This window comes from Anopheles aquasalis, chromosome 2, assembly GCF_943734665.1.
Source record: "Anopheles aquasalis chromosome 2, idAnoAquaMG_Q_19, whole genome shotgun sequence".
NCBI classification, from domain to species: Eukaryota; Metazoa; Arthropoda; class Insecta; order Diptera; family Culicidae; genus Anopheles; species Anopheles aquasalis.
Window position 1 is genome coordinate 29,680,852 of NC_064877.1, and position 21,001 is coordinate 29,701,852.

At 47.9% G+C, this 21,001-nt stretch overlaps 1 protein-coding gene across 4 annotated transcripts in view; it reads right to left on the minus strand.

Annotated features, from left to right (window-relative positions):
- Positions 1–21,001, minus strand: part of LOC126569228 (maternal protein pumilio) — a 165,072-nt gene that overhangs the window by 139,505 nt on the left and 4,566 nt on the right. For 2 of the 4 annotated variants that reach the window (XM_050226180.1, XM_050226179.1), the window contains 7 exons: positions 12,850–13,173; positions 10,480–11,166; positions 2,506–2,735; positions 2,305–2,440; positions 2,100–2,227; positions 1,605–2,007; positions 1,437–1,526 (listed from right to left, as the gene is read on the minus strand). In XM_050226180.1, coding sequence (XP_050082137.1) covers positions 1,437–1,526; positions 1,605–2,007; positions 2,100–2,227; positions 2,305–2,440; positions 2,506–2,735; positions 10,480–11,166; positions 12,850–13,023 — 1,848 coding nt within the window. In that variant the 5' untranslated portion in view covers positions 13,024–13,173. The remainder of the gene's footprint in view (positions 1–1,436; positions 1,527–1,604; positions 2,008–2,099; positions 2,228–2,304; positions 2,441–2,505; positions 2,736–10,479; positions 11,167–12,849; positions 13,174–21,001) is intronic. The other 2 variants (XM_050226181.1, XM_050226182.1) reach the window with 2 other exon arrangements.

A 21,001-nucleotide genomic window follows, 5' to 3' on the forward strand; every position in this document is an offset into this window, starting at 1 on the left:
GCCTCGGACACGGGGCCGCATTGGAAACGAAAGCAAACGTTTTTCTAAGGTAATATTTCTCTCGATTCGCAGACCGCAGACCACCACCACCACATGTCGTCTTCGTCGCCCACTTTCCAATGGAGTTGCTGCATTGACCACTTTTCCTTCCAGGGATTTGCGCCATTTGCGCCGCACTCGGACACACCGTTCCGTTCGCGTTCAATTCCAGGTAATGGAAACGGCAAACAGTAAAACCTTGAACCCTTGTCATCCAGAAAGCAGGCCCCTAGGCCCCGACCGGAATCCTCGGGGAGCTGTGTTGTGCCGTCCCGTCCGTCGGTGGACCAATAACTGTTGTCCCACAGACAAACCCCTTCATATGTGTGTGCTTGTACCAGCGTTTATGTGTGTATGTGAAACTGTGTTTCTGGTGCAGGAAAAATGGGAACCGGATGACAAATTTATTGATTGCTGCAACTGGACGAACCACTTCGGAGACGCCAACGTCGCCCCAAAGTGACCGTTAGTTAGTTTGTGACAAGTGCGATTGCTGCGAAAGTGCTGCAAGGATACGGATACCACCCATTTGGGACACCTTGAAACGATTGTGTCACACCCACATGCTGGCCGTGTCATTAATCAAACTTATTACCAGAAAATCAAAACGTCTTCGGACACTTCGGAAGTAGAGTGCACAGAGTTCATTTAGAAGCAGTTTGCAATTGATTGATGTTGATTTGCAGAAGCTTCACTTAGTATAGAATTTCATAATTGAAAAAACAGATTGTTTGGGGTTTGGGGCATCACTTTCAAACACTTCTACTATCAAACACTATCTTTAAAGTATTTAAAGTGCCATGCCTAAAGCTAGGGCGATAGAGATACGGTTTCCTCTAGGTTCTAGTTGCGAAAAAAGGGTAAATTTTAAAATGAAGAGAAGCACAGCTGAAGCTATAGATGAATCCTGATTCCTGAGTCCTTGAAGGGTTCAAACACCGCGCTCGTAACGCTTCTAACGCGTAACGCATTTGTTGGCGCACTGGTTCCTCACGTTGTCGTCTAGAGGGCGCTAGTGTGACATTTTGCGATGTTTGCGATGTTATCTCGCCGTCGGTAATTCTCTTGGCTTGGCCCTTAACCTTGACTTTAGCTTGACCATACTGGCGGTTTCGGAAATCGGAAATCGGTTTGAAAATCGATGGAGGCGCATATCCCCTTCAATTCCTACATCAATCAAGCGAGAAATGAGAAACCAGCGCGGTGTCGGAGCTCATGACTTCTGTCAGGACACTCCGGAGTGTGTGCGAGACGAGATGATAAAGCGCAAGGTACGAACAATTCATTTTGGGCTTTCCAGATGAGACGTAAATGCCGTCAATACTCCTTGAAGGGTCTGCCCGCTGTTGATTCATTGTCACGTAGCGTAAAATCGAATGCCGCAGCTTGGCACTTACCTGTAGCTCGAAGTTATGCGGCTGCTGGAGAAGATTGGCCGGGGAATCGATCTGATTCGGACCCTGTCCGTGCTGATTTACCATCGGATTCTAAAACGATCAAAACGACAATGGTATTAGTATGCATTAGGGGGCGGCAGTACGTAACATCGACCAGCGCAGACGTACCTGTGTGATTTGCGGGATCCCACCGACACCATTCATTACATGGCTCTGCATTTGACTGAGTTGATTCATCTGATTCAACTGATTCATCTGGTTGAGCTGATTCATCTGGCCCAACTGACCCATCTGGCCCATTTGGTTGATCATCTGCGGATGGTAGGAGCCGAGTGCGGCCGCTTGCTGAGCTACATCGTTACTACCGGGTGCGGCTGATCCCAACATGTTATGCAGCGAAGGATGCTGCGGGAAACCACCGGTACCAGCACCAGCAGCACCACCACCATGCACTCCACCAGCACCAACGCCACCCGCCAACGAAGGGTCGAGAATATTCGGACGCGGTAGCTGCTCCTCGGCCGGCGACGGTTGTCGCGAACCCGGCGTACGGCTGTGGAACGAAAGGCGACTATTCGACCATTACGGTTCGTTTATTCCGGGGAGCCCTAAAGCGACGCGACGGTCGTCCGTGCGATATGCACGCGTGCGGTGAATACTTACTTAAAGCCCTTGTCATCGTCGATACCATTCACCATCACGACACCGTTCGTACCCGGTACGACCACCTCCTCCTTTTTCAGTCCATTCGTGTCGAACGGAGAGTTTTCCTTATCCTTATCGTCGGAAGTCTATCAAAGTGAAGAAGAAAACGCACGATTAATCATCAATCTTGTACCAGCACACACTCGCGCATACTAATACCAACCTTATCTCCATCGTCAAACTTCAGCCCCTTGAAACGAGGCTCCAGACTGGCCAGAGGGCTCTCCTTGTTGGTCGGCGAACCGCCTAGTACGTACTCCACCATCTTGACACCCAATCCACCGGTGGAATCACGAGGACTGCAATGAAACGAGTTTAGAGTTACTATTATTGTCCGATTTTACACTACCGCTTCTAAACTAACCTCAAAATGCCCGTGGAACCAGTCGGGTTGCTGTCGGGTGCATGCTGGAAAATTCGGCGCTGTCCCAGAATTGCATCGCCCTGGGATGACCAGGTTGAGCTAGGCCATACCTGATGGTCCGTGGTACCATGCAGCTGTAGCGGTGGCAGTGGTCCAGTTGCTCCGCCGGTTGCCTTCACATCGTTACTGCCTCCCTTTTCCCACAGCTTTTTGGCCGTTGTATTGATCTGCTGGAAGAACAAGAATTATGGAAATAAAATTAATGAAAGCGAATTGGATATCGGCGAAATATAAATGAAAAGGTTTTTCCTTCATCCTTGGCAAGATGGCGCGAAGTGCAAGCGAAGCAAAAGGCAAAAATCGCGCGTCATTGAAACGTGTGTGGCTCTGATGTACAGGTTGCCATTGGTAACGACGAGTCAAGAGCGCAGCGAACCGAAACGCACCTCATCACAACCTCATCAAAGCTATCTTGGTAGTGTGCGAAACCGATTTTTCTCCACCGACACCCATCACCACCGCTCAAATTCTCATCTCTATCCATTACCGACTTGAGGCCGCGGATTGTGCTTTTTGTGGTTCGGCGGTTCATCGTGATGCGGCTCACTCGGGTTCGATTTTCGGAACCATAATTGCCCCCATTTGCCCCCTTCAGCTTACAGTTTTCATCGACGAGATTTGAGCAATTCTGAGTGAGTATCACCTCCGCTCTGTGAGATGATTCCACCATTCATTTCCCTGCCCCGCTCGATTCTGCGCTTCTCTCTTGCAGTCATAATTGCATGGTGTCACAACTGTGACGCTTTTTATTGAGAAACATTTTGAGCGTGAAAACGTGAATGATAGAAATGATCGAAGAATTTCATGAAGGATGACGGAAGACTGGAAGCAATCTACTGAAAGGCCTTCGCACATGATGTGAGTAGTGCAGTTCTACAGGTTTTCATCCATCTTGAATCTCAGTGCCATATAGAAAATATGAACGAATTGAAGGTAGACAAAGTTCTGGCTCCATATTGGCAACCCATGGTCCATGTTTGTAGTGTAAAGGATAACTCCAGCACAGCTTTCTACATCAAGGAGCAGCTATTACAAATGATAAAATAAAACATGAAAGCGCAACAATATGTTAAACAAACAAAACAAAACACCGATAACCAACTAGGCGATCTCTGAATGGTTGCAACTATGTTCCACTTTCAATGGCGTCAATTCGCTCTCCGTTTCGACTGCATTTTACCATCGTTTCCATCGTCATCCTCCGGTCCCACCAACGAAGACGCGCTCGCTACGCTATGCCCCCTCCTACTGGATAGATTGCCAATCTTACAATCACGGCAGGCCGAGCTTTGGTTGGCAGGGCACCATCGCTCGAGACAAAGCCATAAACAGCGCAACGAGTTCAAGTTCAGTGCAGCATACATGGCACTCTCGGTCTCGGTGAACGTCGGCGTTCTGTACAGTCGAATGCCCTTGTACGGAGTTGTCTTCTCTTCTTCAGACTGCACTGCACTCTACTCGCTCCATTGCACGCTGCAATTCGCTAGGCTTAGAGATCCTTTCACAGCCCCAGCAGTGCTCCCAAAGACCCAAGATAGAATCCATGCAGCAGCAGCAGCAAAGCATCGTCTTTGGAAGTGTCTCGGACTGACTTTTACGCTCGATCTCTTTAGGCATTGGCAGCCAGCCCTTTCTGCAACTCTGTGCACCACACAAATACACCACCACCAGAAACCGGTCCCGGGAGTGATGATGATCCGTCAGAAGATGTATTCAGCGGGTGGGTGAGGGGGCGGGGGGGGGGGGGGGGCGTGAGGCTCGACGGTGCCAATCGCTTCACGCAAGTCTCTGACACGACATTCGCGACTGCTGATAGGGTCGGTCGGTCGATGGCGCGTTCTCCACCGCAGCTTCACCGCAGAGACACGCGTGACCTTCGAAAGTTGCATCCAACGCCGTCTTGGATGCCGGTCGCCGGAAGGACGCAGGTGGCGGAGAGAGCGTCTAGGGGACTAAAAATAAATGAAAAACCGCCAACCAAGCACCCGATCCTAGACAATAGCTAGACGAAAGGGGAGGACGGACATTCGCATATCGTGATGCAGCAGACGCCACGGTTGCGGTGCGGCAATGGCTTTACTTCGCCATTGATTTCGCCTTCGCGAACGGGGGCGACGGAATGGTCACGCGTTTACTTCAGTTGTCTCCCCTCCTCCTGGCGGGGGAAGCCCGCCCTTTGATGATCTCGGCCGGACTCGTAAACACGCATTCCCCGTGTCGCAGCCAGTTAAACTTGACCTGGGTTAATTAAAAGGAAAACGTTGGCCACATCATACGACCGCACATTGTGGACTGAGTTCTGTTCGCACCGAGAGAAGCGCCGTAAGGCTTCCATACACCTAGGGAAATATACGAGCGAATGGAGTCTTGATTTATGAGCAAACGCAGCAAACCAAGAACGACGGCTCAATTTGAACCAATTGGAGTGAGTCTTAATTAAAGACAGGCGGACGGACGAGGACACTCGCTGCTGCCATCGGGGGGGGAACGGGACTACCAGCAGCGACGAGTGCGTATCCTTAGCCCGCACCGTGGGTTAAGATTGACGTCTCCATGGAAGCGTTGTTCTCCGCTGGTTGCGGCCTGCTCCTCTGTCAGGATCCAACTTTTGATTACATGTCAGATGATTTTCCCACTCTCTCGTTCTCTCTCTCTCTCCGGAACATGGTAGGTTCATTAACAATTCAAAATGTGCTGCGGATCGACGATGCCGATGCTGCCGGACTCAAGAGGGTATATCGTGTCAAGTGGGCGGCGGCTCCTAAGCAACTGGGAAAGAAGACCCGACATTTTCGGACGCCCATAAATTGGCAGGAGATTAGATTGGGATTGAAGCAAAATAAGACATAGCCAGCTTCGTTTCGTGGTGTAAGTCGCTGTGAGGCTATGAGTTTACCACCCTGTGCACAGCAGCGGCCTCCCAAGTCGATCGATAGCTCCATGTTAGAAGAAATCCTTCTACCAACCTGCGCTCGCTGTTGAAGCAAGACCGCAGTGCAATGTTTGCTGAGTATCCAAGGCAGCGTCGCGTCTGACCATGACATGTACGTCATTGAAAGAACGCAGCAGCTCGGTAGCAGTCAACATTGACGTCGTCGTCCTTGTGGCATCCTACTGATTAGCTTACTGGTAAGTGTTAGGCCCAGTATATCATCTCATCGCATCAGCTATAAGGTGCCATCAAGATCATACGTGCGCTGCAGCACACAACGGGGGGCACAGTCTTGGCACTTCCCACCCCGCGAATCGGTTGGCTACAGAGAAGCCTGCTTCTGCTGGTGCCTGAGCCAACAAAAAGCCGGTAAGCGGCCCCCTTCCTCGTTACAAGCACAGTATTCACACCCGGCGGATTGTCTCGGTCGGTGTTGTGTGCGTGCATACGGCGCACGCTAGTGGTTTATTTCTCGTGATGCTCAGCAGCGTAGTGAGTCTGTCTCTCCATTCTGCGCTACTCTCTCTCTCTCTCCGTGAGCAAGCACCGACTACGACGACGACGACGACGACGGCGACGGCGACGAAAGCTTCTTCGGCTTTCTCACGGGGGCCTACAGCAGCGTGGCCTGGCCCTGGATGTTGTGCTCACCGGTCGACCATCGGTCGGTCGGTTGGTCGGTCGTGTTTGCTCATCTAGCTGCCTGCTTGCCTGCCTGCCGGTTGCGTACGTTTGGCCGGCCTTGACTGCTGGTGGCTGGAGCGTCGTGTCATCGGGCCAGAAGCCAAAAACCTTTTGTCCGGCAAACCGGAGCGAGAAGCAGCAGCCGCTAAGAGTTTGCACGCCGCAACGCACTCGGGCGCCACCACTCTGCACGCACCACCTGTGCGGCCCGGGGGGGCAACGCATAGACATCCGCACTCACACAGAAGAGCTAGGATTGTGAGCGAGCTCTCACACCCATCCAGCAGATAATGTCACTGGGTGGTTGCGCGTCGTGTGTTTCTTCGCGCGGTCTACCTTATGTCCTCTCATAATTGGACTCCGCACTCCACGGCAAGGAAGAAACAAGGCAGCAATAACATGCGTCCGGGGCTGAAAATGCTTGAATACATTGGTGCGGCGGCGAACCAAACAGATAAACACAACCACACATAAACACACGTGCGCAGAAGACGCTGACTCCTGTGTATGCTTGACAATGATGGTGAGAAGGTGCGTTGAAGAAGCTCGAACAACAGAACACCGCGATACCGGACACGTTCTGTTACATTCCGGACTTTTTTCTCACTTTACAGGGTCTTGCATTTAGTTCTAGAGTGGAGGGCAGATGCGACTTCCAATGATCAACCTCACAGTTACGGAAGCGAAACAGAGTTGCTTTGATTCGACCAAAGCCGGAAACGAATTGGAATATGATTTAAAAAGCGACTCCATGGAAGTAGGCTACGCAAATCAAACGTCTGTTCGCGTACGTCGTACCTAGGACTAATAGAATGTTCGCGATTTCAGAAAATCCCGAAAGGCCAAAGGCCCCTATCCAACATGATATCGATTGGACAAAGCCTGACCGAGGTGGCCACGAAGCGGTCTATTCCAATATGTCAACTGCTAAACAAACGGAACCACCCATCGCCAGCCGTAAACTTTTCGATCGATCGCAGCAAACAACGGGCGCCAATGAACGAAACTCATCGATCGATCGATGGCGTGGTCGCAGGTGTGTATGATTCCGGCAAGTACCGGCCAATATCATCGACGTTACGCACGCACGCACGCAGCACTCCTTGCTAATACCGGATAAGTGCTTTGCCTCATCTCATTCGGAACTTCCTATCATTCTCATCACCGAAAATGTGGCACACGCTCGGCGATGGAGAACCGTAGCGTATCGTAGCGGAACAAGTCAATACACATCAAAAGCAAGCTCATTATCGTAAAACGTGTCTCTTTATGTTGTAGCGATGGGGTATACCACAAATTCGTACAAGGCAGAAGGATGATAATGAAATTGCTGAAATATTCGCAATCGGATAATTGTAGCAAAAGACTGTCCTGTCTCCTGTATAAAAAACATCATTCTACTTGAGTCTACTTGAGACTACAGCAACGAACATAATGATGATGTGAGAATGGATTCAACGCTACTTAGGCAATGAATAATCACACACTCATGGCTGCGCCTATCGAACTAGTGGCTAGTCTAAATTAATTGGCTAAAGTGTTACAAGAACGGAATAAATTCATTCAAAAAAAAACACGCGGTGATGAGCAGCAGGCAGAGTAGGCGAGCATCGTCCATTGCATGTCGCCAACGATCGTTTCGAGTCAAGAACACCTATGACCCCGCCACCGATCCCGCCGCTGCTGCAGCACCAACCATTCGTGATGAGGCCAATTCGACGGTATAATTAAACACGAAGACCACTCGCTAAAAAGACAAACGAACAACGTGGAGAGTATGTTGTGTCTTGATGGGTGGTTTTCGCGAGCGCAGAAATCTGACAAACCGACGGCTTTCACAGGGTTCAGTAGAATGTGGAACTCCAGTGCGAGGAGACTCGAAAATCAGAACCCGGATACCGGAAAAAGCGACCAGCCGGCATCGTTTCGCATCGTTGACCGGCCCGTAGAACAGCTAACGAGGCAACGACAACAGTCGAGTCGCTGCTGCTGCTGCTGCTGTCGTTGTCTTCTGGTTTTCTGTTCGCGCTACTTCTCCTCTCACGCATCCATCGACTTTTGCAGTTATTTATTGTCTTTTGATCTTCCACTTTCAGCCATGATTTCACCACAAGGTCCAGGATGCGATGGAGCAATGTATCCGAACAGGAAAATTCTATGCTTTTTCTATTCTATGTACGTATTGGAACACGATACGTCTCTTGCGACGGAGCAAACATGAAATGGTCACTTATTAAACAAGCATTCAGGTCAGCAAAAAGGGAAAACTATCGTCCTCTGACCAGGTAGACCCCAGCAGATAGATAGACAGAAGCAGAGGAAGGATCGAACAGAGACAAAAATTCACAACAGGACCTGTGATACGGTCCTGTTTTTTCTCTCTCGCTTTCTCTAATCATAGAATAGTGGAAGTGTCATGCAAAAAAGGACCCCACGCGCCACAGACAACGAACCAAATGTCTTGGTGCCAATAAATCATATTCCAATTTTTGGAGCAAGCGTTTAGACGATCGAGACGATTCCCGTAAAGCTCCAACACAACACAAAATTGGTTTTCGATTAGGTCTCTCTGGATTCCGGCCATCCGGGCCCTGTTCCGTGGTATCGCAGTACAAAGCCTACCGAGCCCTCTTGTGCTCACAAGTCACACAAAAAACAAATTTATCGACATTTCCCAACTAAAAGAACATGGTGGCTGATTCTCTCTTTCTCTCTGCGGTGAAAACTGCCGCTGGATACCGGGGAGCAGCGTGACCGAAAATCATAAATCTAGCTTTAGTAGCGGCATCGGAGGCAGGTCTCGCTAAAACATCGCCAGCGCTGCGAACCACCAGTGAGAACAAGGATGGATGGCGCATTGCAAATCCTCCAAAGAGTTTTCAGCAGTTTTCGAATCAGCGCCAACACATCATCCCCCTTTCCTTGCTGCTCTGCTACCTCGCCAATCACGCCGGTATCCCGTCGTCCCATGATTGTTTCCTGTGCAGCATCAGCATCGCGTGAAAGCAGTGTACCACCCCCCCCCCCCCCCCCCTCAACCCTGCAGCAGGATCTATGGCCTAATTTTTGGGAGCCTCACCATGCAAAAGCCCCCGCCTGTGCCGCCCTGTTGTGTTGTCCGCGTCTTCCTAGGGCCACAGCAAGGAGCTAGAGTGGCGGCAAGCGGCACACACAATCGGTGGCTTTCGGTGTCAGCATTAATTGAATTATTATGCCGTCACGCGCTCTGCTCTGCTTGCTTCGGTCCGCCCACTTGCGTACCTCAAAAAGGGTACCCCCGTCATTGTGCCCGGGAGTCATCCCCACCGCCTCTCTTTCGATGTATCCCCTATCTCTCACTCTCGCGCTCTCTGTCTAGCTCTAGTGTCTTCTCCAGAGAGCGACGATGCGATGCAAAAGTCCTGTTTGGCCATTAAATAAATCAATATACACTCTTGTGGCACGGTGGCTCACGATCGTCCTACGACCTCGCTTGGAGTGGGTTTGTTGGCCCAGTTTGCCCGCGCACTCTAGTGTGCGGTGGTGCACGGCACCGTAGGCAGGATAGCAGCTACTGCAGGGATGTTGCTAGGAGGTGTGCCGTTCAACGCACACAGCACACCGCACCACCTTCTTGCCGAAATTAACTAGCACTACTAGGACGCAGCAGGCCAATGCTCAGCGATGACCATTTTCGTGAGGAAATGATCGTAGGAGCCCGGGTACTCATGAACGCTGAACTGAAGGGAAGGAAGTAATCGGGCCTATAGCGATATGATATGCTTTCCATCAATGCCTTCTACGATGTGAGCTGCGCATACTTCCGACCCCGGGCACGGTGGTATCAACAGTGAGCAATCGTTCTGGGAGAGCGAACGGGGCCTGTTTGGCTGCAGGAAAACCAGGCCACACAAAGACTACTTTGCACCATTTTCTCTGGCCACGGCATAAAATTAATCTGGCAGAAATTGCACTGCTTTAATAGTCGGCAATCGTAGCGACCTATTTCACATAGCCATTAAATGCTATTAAAAAAAATCATTATCTAAAGAATGGACTCAGTTCTAGGCGGCAGGGACACGAGGCAGCAACGGTTGCCAGTAAAAAATTGTGCAAAAATATGCTATCAACGAATCCGTTACTTGTTTTAATGTATCATAAACGTTCATAAAATCGGTAATTCGACAAGATCAGTGCCTATCGTGCACCCTTCTGATTGCAAATAAAACATTTCTAGCTGTACATTAACTTCTTTTACACAGAGATTCGCCCGGAAGTGGCCGCTGTATGAACTGAAAAGCCCAAAACCTTTCCCTTACCGCCGAGTTGTTCCGGGGGATGTACTGGTTCTGTGGTGCGAGCACGGTCCCATACTGCTGGCCACCGCTCAGATAGACGAGCTGCTGCTGCTGTTGCTGCTGTTGCTGCTGCTGATGGTGTTGTTGCTGCTGCTGATCGGGCGGTCCTCCCGGTGGCTTCGGCATACCGACACCGTTGACGTTCACATTCGGTGGATGCAGATGGTCGTACATGCCACCGCCGCCCTGCATCGGCATCTGCATCGTCGGCATACCGCCGCTACCCATCGCCGCGTGGCCCATCATCGTTTGGTTGAGATGGTTCTGGTGCCCAAGGTGATTGGCGAGCTGCGATGGATGATTGATCATGGGCAGTTGCTGCTGTTGCTGGTGCTGCTGGTGTTGCGCATGCTGGGCCTGCTGGTGCTGCTGGTGTTGCTGCTGCTGAACGGCGTGCTGTACCGCGTGCAGCTGTTGCTGGTGTGTCTGGTGTGGTAGCTGCATCGTCGGTTGCTGCAGCGATTGCTGTTGCTGCTGCTGGTGTTGCTGTTGGTGCTGCTGTTGTTGCTGTTGATGCTGCTGTTGCTGCTGTTGTTGGGGTGTTTGCTGTTGTTTCACACCAGAAACCACACCGGGCACCGGGGGTGGAAGCAAACCACCCGGCGTGTTACTCGTCAGTGCGGGGTTGTACTTCCACTTGTCCTGGTTCTGAAAAGATCAGAGAGAGAGAGATAGAGAGTGTTGTGATTAGTATATTAGATGTCCAGTAACATTAACACATTCAGTTGAGAGAGAACAGCTCATGAAACTCGAAAAAGAACAATAGATAATAGAATAACAAAACAGCAACAATAATCGGCTGAAGACTAAAACATGCTAACTCAACATCATTTGTACCCCGACGGATCAGACGTGATACAATCTTCCACTCGATTTCGTGAGGACCAATCGTCACTAGCCATCGACTAGCCATCTAACTAAGGCTATAGCCTGGAAATATCATTAAATATCATAGCCAAATGTTCAATAACATAGCAAACTCTTTGACAAAACATGTGAACGATTCACTTTATCACTTTCCCTAGCAGTAGGTTTATAGATCATTACATATTCGATCATTGACACAAGGCATCAAAGTACCCTTCGATAACCTAATCATGTTTGCAACTTTGCGAGCCGAAAAATGATGGGTTACGTGCTGTTGGTAACCAGTTTCTTCAACTACAATCTTAAAACAATGCTCGATACTACCAATTAATCGACATGATGACGTTCTACCAAATAAATGCTCCTTAATCCGGTTTCATCCCATCCAAGTGATCTCATCAACAAATGTATTTCACAAAATAAAAACCACGAAACAAAAACGAACGCAATCGTTCCATAGCCTAAGCTAACTATCAAAGCTGCCGGTTATTCAAAATCAAATTTCCGCATCGTCCTTTCTCATCCCCTGCCAGCTAGCAACCCCCCTCAATCCACTACTTCTCCGCCCTCCAGCAGCTGGTAGAAACAGGGGTCATTTGCCTGGGCGCACTGTTAAAAACCCCTGCAGTCCTTCATCAGCCAGACACACAAAGTGGAAACGAGCGAGTGAGAGAGAGAGAGAGAGCGAGAGCGCTAAAGCAATAAAGATCCCTGGTTAGTACATATCGCGCAACCGAGCAGGCCACTCAATTGCCATGGAGAACGCATTCCCGTAAAAGCAGCGGTAGCCCATTCCTAGTGAGTGAGCGAGCGAAGACCCCGTCGTGAAAAGGACCTTCTTTGTACGCGCTGCTGCAGACGTGCTGGCCCATTCCAACAACAAAATACGGTGGTACCCGAGAAGGTTGCTGATGATGATGATGATGATGGGAGTGAAAAATTGGTGTATAATTTATGTTGCAATGGTACCATATTCTCTCGGCCGGACCCGAGGAGTTTGGTTAGCACACGATAAGGCGCTGCACCTCATAACTTGGAGGAGCTTGGCAAGAGAAGCCGTCCTGCCGGTGCAGAGAGAGAGAGCGTAACAACTGAAGAATGTTAACGACTTGGTTAACGACTTTAGCTTTGAAGGGTTTAGCATCGAATTGAGTTAGAATATCGTGTCCCATCCGCTCACTCTCTCTCTCTCTCTCTCTCTCTCTCTCTCTCTCTCTCTCTCTCTCTCTCTCTCTCTCTCTTTCTCTCTAAAGTGAGCTAAAGGGCAAGCCACTTGGGCACAAGGTTTCCACATTATCTTGTTCAACTAGCAAGAGCTACTAGCGGTTTTAATGATGATAAAAACTCCCGATCGGCGTGTGTTTTTCTATTGATTTTTTGCCCTCCCTTTTATTATCAAAGGATGGTGCAACGAGGCGGTTGCCAGCAGGGGCAGGAGGTCCTGGGTCCGGAGGAAATACTTACATCAATGATGTTGTCATCGCCGGATGCCCACCGTGACTGCTTCGGTGCGAACTGGTTAAACTCCGTCTCGTTCGGATGCCGCTGAAAGACGTAACCGACGGCGGCATCGTCCTGCGTCCGGATCGGGGCCGCATTACGCCCACCACCATCGTCGTGGCCGCCCAGCAACTTCATACCGCCAGCGACCGTTTCCGGAACGAGCGTGACTGTAGCCGTGATTGACACTAGGGCCGCTGCTGCTCCTGCTCTGTTCGATAGTGCTCTGGTAGCACGTTATCGATGACCGGGTGGTATTATCCCCTTGGAGTCCTCTGTCCTCGAGATCTGTAATGGAAAAGTAAAAGAAGATTAGTTGAGGAATTTCCGATAAAATGATTTATGATAATAAGATGTTCAATGATTATCAATAACTAAATACTAAAAGCATAAAACATCAATAACTATATACTATAAGCAAACTATAAAGGAAAGTGTAGCGCAATACAAAGCATTTTCCTCTAACTCCTGGAGGGCAAAATGGGCCGTAAATCGGGATCAAAACCAACTCGAGCCCCCTTTTATCCCTCCGATAGCAACGATAGGGACGAGAGCCATCGGCCAATCGGGAGCTCTACTGAACCACAAAGCTCCTGCAAACTCTCTGTGCCATCGCCATTAGCAGCCATATTTAGTACGCTCATATTGAACAAAATCTTAGCTTGTTTAATCCCCAGTGGTTCTCCAAAAGGGTACCTGCGTATATAGTGTCTGTGCACCAAAATACCAACATTCGAACGATGGTGGCCCCAGTGTCCCGGGTGTTTGCCGCAACGAGAAGTAACATAACTAACTAACACGACAGCAAGAAGTGCTTATTGTGCGCTTTTGCACGCTCAGCAGCCACTGTGGCGATGTCGTTCAAGGGGCTTTTTTGCAGGGATACAGGGGGGATTTGCTCCCAGCGTGGAACCCACCAAGAGTGCAGGACACTTCGACCTAATTTGCACAACCGTTTGGTGCACCGGCTTGGCGCATCGTAGCGCACTGCAAAAGGCAACTATCCGAGCGAAAGTTAAACATTGGGATTCATTCTATCGCTGCACTTCTTCTATCTTATCTCTTGCCCTAGCACCACGGTTCATGCACCAAGTGCTCCCTTTGCTGGGGTAGGTAAATGCTCTCCGTTGTTAATATAAAGGATGTTTAACTTGGAATTAGGATTAATGTTTGAAGAATCCTTTCTCGACAAAACACATTCACCAGCGAGACCAGAAATGCGCCAGAAATCGTGTCCGAGGGGATTAAACGTCATCTTGGTCGTGGTGGATGGTGTCTTCAGGAGAAAAGAACGACCAACACTTCAATTTCCGTTCGTACTCGGAGTATGTGCCTGGGATAGTTTACCTTCACACTGGCCGTCGACTCGTATTCTCAGTAAAAAGGGGTTTGACGCTTCCCAGTATTTGCCTTTGGGATGGGGTGGCGGGCGGAAAAGATAATGTTGAAATACGCCGAACGGACACACGGCCGGAACACGAGCAGGCGCGAGAGAGACAGCCGCGAGAGCCGATTACATCCGGCGGGACGGACACGAGAGCACGTCTACGTCGTCCGGTCTCCGCCGGACTGCCAGCGACCGGGCGTGAAGCCATACACAAGTTCCTCGTACCCTCCGCTCCGCTCCTCACGCATCCACAACATGTCCTCGGTGTCCGGATCGATGCCGAATGGTACGTGTGGTCTCGTCGTCACGCTAGCGCTGCTGCTTCTATGCATCTAGGCAGTTCAATGGCATGACTCCCAGCCGCGTGGTGCGGCATGACAGACATTTGTCGTTCCATTAAAAAAGTATTCTGTGACATTTTGGGGCGCTACATGATCGTGGCTAGACCCGTTGCTACGTGTCCAGTATTGATATGCATAGGGACGTTTGCTTACTGAACGACGTTTAGCGGAAATAATGGCCGAAATGGTCCATTGTTGCATGGTGATGATGAGCTAGCAAATGCTTATAACACCTATAGTATAGCGATGGTTCGCTCTGATAAGCTATATTTGAATATTGATCCAATTATTTGTTCTGATATCGTATTAAAATTAGACGATCAAAATGATTTCAGCTCATAAAGGTAATTGGATTACTATTTTTTTTTGCAATATGCTATGCCAGTCTGTCCTAGACCTTGTTGTCTAGCAACATCGCAAAAAAACTGTCAATTGAAATATAGTGTCATTTAAAATAGGAAGCTAAGCTAACTGCTCATAAAAAGTTAAGCGGTAGACACGTCTATTCGAATACGACGCAGAAAATAAAACATTCATAGTATTTTTGTAAAATCAAACCAAATGAATCAATCGAATGATTCTTCTTTCAATGTGCACTATGTTCCTGGCCCCATAACCTATTGGAGCTTCGTAAAAAAACACGTCGTACACATACGAAGGGAACTAGTAGAGTGTAGTTTATTATTTTATCGTTGGTTACTTGATTTCTCGGATTTCCATTCAACATTATTTACATTATTCAACATACGATATCATTTGAAGATGATAAATTACTAATAGTTAAAATGTGGACAAGTATTTAACAAACATTAGAAACTAACAAAACGAGCAAGTGACTAAAACAATTAGCTGTACAAAATAACTAAACAACAAGTTTTAATATAATAGATACAAAAAAAATAAGTACAAAAAATAACGTAATTGAAAGAATATAATAAGATTGAAATGAAAATTCGAAAACCATGACAAACTCTTACAAATAACATTCTGATGATGATGATTTTTTCCGCTAAAAATTAACGAATTTTCAAGCCCAATCTGTACCATTTTTGCTTTACTGAAATCGCCTCACTAAAACATTACTTCGCAGCCGGGCGAATCTCGAACCAGCTTCACTAGGACCTGAGATCGGTCGAACGTTGTATCTCTCTCGCTACGGATCCTTCCCTCCGTTGCTCTCTCTCGCTCGTTCTATCATCATTCATCATTAGCTGCATAATTTAGGCTGACTGGTGAGAACCTGCCACCAGCGAAACCACTTATTGTTCCCCAAATTCATGAGCCCAACATCCACCAACCAAAACTAACTCTATCCCACCACCAACCACAAAAAAGAAACGTCCAAACGTCCAAGTCCAAATTGGATTTCTCATATGCGGTGTGGGGCGCGCACTCTTATCTCGCTACAGCTCGCAGACCGACCACCGGCCGGCCGGCCACCATCGGGGCAACCCCGAACAAGCCCAGACAACGCCTTTACCCGATCGCACCCACCCCCCACCCCACCAGCAGGAAGAAGCCCAGCCCAGCAGCAGCTACACACCCCCAAAGAGAACCCCCAATGCTTGCTTGCTTGGGAGTTTGCCGAGGTACGAACCAACACCACCATGGCCGGCCACCGCGTGAGAGCGACCGAGTTGGGTACCGATTTTACTCCGGGTTTGTGTCCGATTGCCGCCGTTCTGTTGTGGCGCCCCATTGCGAGATTTAACCAAACAGTACGCACACATCGGGACCGAGAGTTCAGCAGCATAACAGTGTTGTGTGGAGAAGGGGAGAATCATGGCTTCCTGGTGGCGCGTCCAAGCTCACGTCTGCCGTCTGTGAGGCTAACGCACTATACGCTCTTCGTCGGATAGTGCACGGGGGGCCCGGGAGGCAAAAGCTGGTAACAAACAGTCGCCACCGCTTGTGGCTTTGCTGATCCACGGAGAGCGCGAGAGACCGTGGTGGTGATGGTGGTATGTGAGCTGAGCAGAAGAACAAGCCGCACAGTATAGTGAGAATGCTGCACCACCATAAGAAGCTGCGGTTCCGGAATGGCACACAGAACATCTTACAAAAGAAGAGGCAGTGACTAACATCGGGAATGTTATGTATGGCTACAGGCGAAGAGGCGTGCAAAATGACGTATCTCCTCCAGGACAACAAGGTTTTTAAGATGGAATGTAACCCTCCAGCGCTCTTACCTGTGCAGAAATACGTGTTTTTCATGTTTTTGTTTAAAATCGCATGTTTTTCCCTTTTTTTGGAAGCCACTACTATGATTACGAGTTTTAGATCTTGCACAGCATGGTAACGACGTAGAGACGTGCAGATAGTGCACTTCGATGCGTTGACATGATGTGTTTCTCCCCTTTCCTGGGGATCCAGAGCATACTTTTACAAAATAAAATAATGCAGACCTCATCCACAGGGCTCTATAGTGGCGGATGAATATAATATACGACACCCCCCCGCATGTCAACGAGGTCAGTAGGTTTTATTTTACACAGAACAGCTTTAACAGACCGCCGCTTCGAGGTACTGGCACAGGCGCCACCACAAATAGCTCCTTTCGAATTTACCTAGATAAGTGCCGCTAATGGAAAGAGACAAGCCATTGGCCAAGAATGGTAGAATGCATAAGGAAAGTACTGGCCAATGGCTACGAGCCGAAGAGAAGGGAAAAAAAAACGGAACGCCACCCAGAACAGAAGTAAACCAAACACAACCACACAACAGAACAGAGCCGACCAACGAAGGAGAACCAAAGGAGAAAAAACACCCCGCGAAAAGCGCCTTCAAACCGCCATGCCTTCGATGGATCATGGATTCGCGTGCTACCGGCCGCAGAATGGAAGAGGAATGAATGGAAAAAGGGAATGGAATTGCCCCCTCAGCGTGGATATGAAACGTGAGTGATAGGCAAATTCAGATGATAGTAAGCTCGCTCTCCGCACAATCCCCGCCGCAGAACGTTGCCGACCGGGACTGGACTGCCAGATTCTTGGCAACTGAAAAAGCCTCAACCAAACCACCAAAGCCAATCGACGATGGTGGTAGAACGCAGGTGAACGAACGCCGTAACATGGGCAGCAGCAGCAGCAGCAATTCCTCTTCCGTTCTTCCGAAATTTGACGTTCACCAATCTGTATGTATCTGTGTATGCGCGCGGTTGGACATTATTTATGTATGCATTCGGATCAGCATGACGGAGGACCACTATAGTAGTCCGGGTATGCGCTCCATCCTTCGGAGTAGAAAGTCTGTGCTACTCAACACCTGGGACCGTAGTTAACAAGCTCTGAGAGCACGGATTATGGAAGGACAAAAATAATTCCGGTCCAAAAATTCCGAGAAACAATTTCAATTTAATTTATTTGTTTAGTTGGAATTCTGTCATTGACCAGCGCATCTGAAGTGTGATGTCAGTTTCGATGACATCGGGGAACGAGTTAGTGAAAGACAAGCAGCATGACGCCGGCAAATGTTCCAGGTATTCATCTTTCAGGAGCTTTTAGTCGATAGCGAGCTCTATGCGCAATGTTGAAAACTGTCAAATGCAGTCCGAAGTCCAAATACGAAAATGATATTCCTTCCTGTTTGTGACAGCCGCTAGTTGGATACCAAGGGACACTGGGAGGCGAGATATGGATTCTCCTGGAGTGCAGGACAATCCGAGACGCATGTCGCCTGTCATGTAGCGTTTCTAATGATGATATCCTCAAACAAACGCAGCTCGCTACTTTGATGAGCGTTTCCCAAAACCAACGTTTTCAAAGTCGGTGCCCATCGTACCGTAAAAACTACTGGGCCGATCGATTTGAAATTTTTAACACATAATTTGTACACTTTTTGCCAGGTAGCCCTGTCGAGATATGATTAAAATTGTTGATACTTTTTTTTAAACAATTATGTAAAGCTCGTTTTTTTATGGCAGAATCGCAAAAAGCATCACTTTTTGATTTTAAAAAATTTGCGAAAAATCGAAAAATTGGAATATCAACAAAAACTCTCCGGGGATACCTAGATAAACTTATAATCTTTCTAACGAATATCGATTTATATATTTCAACAAACCCGTCATGTCGCTACGATGGGCACCGTGGAAAGTACCTTTGCGACGACACGCCTACCCAAAATTTGATGCCACGGATTAATTTTTCAATGAATGTTGCTCAAAACAATACCAAATATTCTTCAAAAGTTGTAATTTAATATGCCATTTACTTGAAAAAATTAAATTGAATGGTTACGTCACAAAAAATCGTCAAAAATGGGCCTTTTTTAGGCCGAAACTACCGAAGCTCCCCCTTGAACATTAACTCAGTCTGCGGTGGAGTAGATAATAAAAACAAAATAACACGGTATCACAAACGGATTCCTCCCTCCTAATATGTATGGACATGGACGCCATGGGGAGCATTAAACCAAGTCGCGACGACCGCGAACTGCTTCTAAATTGACAAGGAATGATCATCATCACTTCCGGTCTATGATCACCATTACTGTAACGTTGTATGTTCAGTAGCGCAATCCCAGAAGAGGCGAAGTTCAGCCAACTAGCAGTGCATTGTGTCCCCGCCACATTCCGCAGTGGTCTCCTGCAATATTTCTACCACAAACGAACACTACTCAGGCTGGCTGATTTTGATTACGCATGCAAACTGATACGCGCGCGCCTAATGTTGTTACGCGAATGCATCATCTAACGGACACACTCCTCCCGGTCCGGGTCTACGTCGGAACAAAAACCGATGTCATTGGCTGGAGTGGTAGATAATCAAATAACGGCCAAAGCGATTGCTCCATCGGCTCTGGTGCTCTGGTGTCCATTACCATTCGCATCGGCTTGCAGTACCATTTTCACTCTTCACCGGTTAATAATGTCGTAAATAATGATAGTACCGGGGGGTGGTGGCAATATTATAAACAAGCCAAGCGATAGTGTCGGAGAGGCAGTGAGCGAGGATTCTTGTGGATAGCAGTGGAGCATCGCATCGCATCGCAGATCCCACGTTAATAATTGGCGCATCGGCATCGGCGAGAATGTTGCCCGGCCAGATAGTGTAACGATTGTGTTATAGCGAGTGAATGAGAAAAGAACAACATCTGCGTGTTACACGCACGAAAAGGGAATACGACTTTATGTAGCAGATGATAACGGGTAAGTAAACAAACATTAACTTATTTGTGTCTGGTGCAGGGGCAGGCCATTGACAAATGTCGTAATCCAGTGCAAAACGGATAGAACGGAACGGAAGCAGAAGGGCGACATAAAGGCCACAAAATGAACTACAGATGATGCTGGACGGACAACGTGGTGCCATTTACATGTGTAACGTGATATTGAAAACGAATACGTCCGGGCAAAGCGGGCCTCCCCTGCTGAAAGGGCACTAGAGCTTTCAGCGAAAACTAGATTCCCGGTGGCAAAACGCATGTTTCATAATTAAAAACCACACAATATTGTTCGAAGATTTACACCACGACTTGGAAACTCTCTCCAGACATGGAAAGTTCCGTCATTCGGTCGTATCTCAACTTCTAACTTGAACAAAACAAAAAATAACGTCCACCGGCTTCGTACACTTAACAGCCATTCAGGTGATGATGATAGATACACCTGCTAAACAGGCACGACTGCACAATTAGCGGGGTTTAGCAGCTCCAATAAATTATTCATCAATCAACCATCGCATATTGCATCGCTGATTGGCTCTTTCAGAAGAGCATTCTTTTTTTAGGTGATGACTGATGGCATGGTTTATCGATGATAGTGGGTTAATTTGTGCCCAAATTGTGGAGAAAGCAGAAGAGACTTGAGAACAAATGTTCCATGAAGTTTCAAAGCAGCAAACATTTCCAGTTCCAAAAACTTCCGTAATTGGTATAATGGAGACAAGAGACAGGCCTTAAATTGTTGATTCCAGAACCGGGGAAATATTCGCAATGTTCAAAAATATTCTAAGACGCAACAATTGTTTGCGATCTACAGAATAAAAATTAAAAATGAATTTAGAACCAAGAATTAAGACATTTTTCACGAAACATTCTGAACACTATCTGCCAAAACAGTGTCCATTTCTTCTCTTCTGACGATGTTTGTTTGTTGAGGCACATTCCAGTAGTGTGAACATGTATTATTCTGATAGTAATTGTATTCTGGCAGATAAATTATCTCTTTAAAAGATCGAAAGCAGTTTCGTCCATTTGTATCACTAGAGCACGTGCACGACAAGCTAAATATGTTTTTTAAATGGTTAAATACTTTTGATTCTAAAATAGCAATGGGCGAAAAAGTTGCAAAAAGAAACAATAGTAAAGAATAATAACTATCCTTCAAAATGCCATCGAGGTTGACTCGAAGTTGAAATAAGTATAACGATTCAAATTACTTATTACT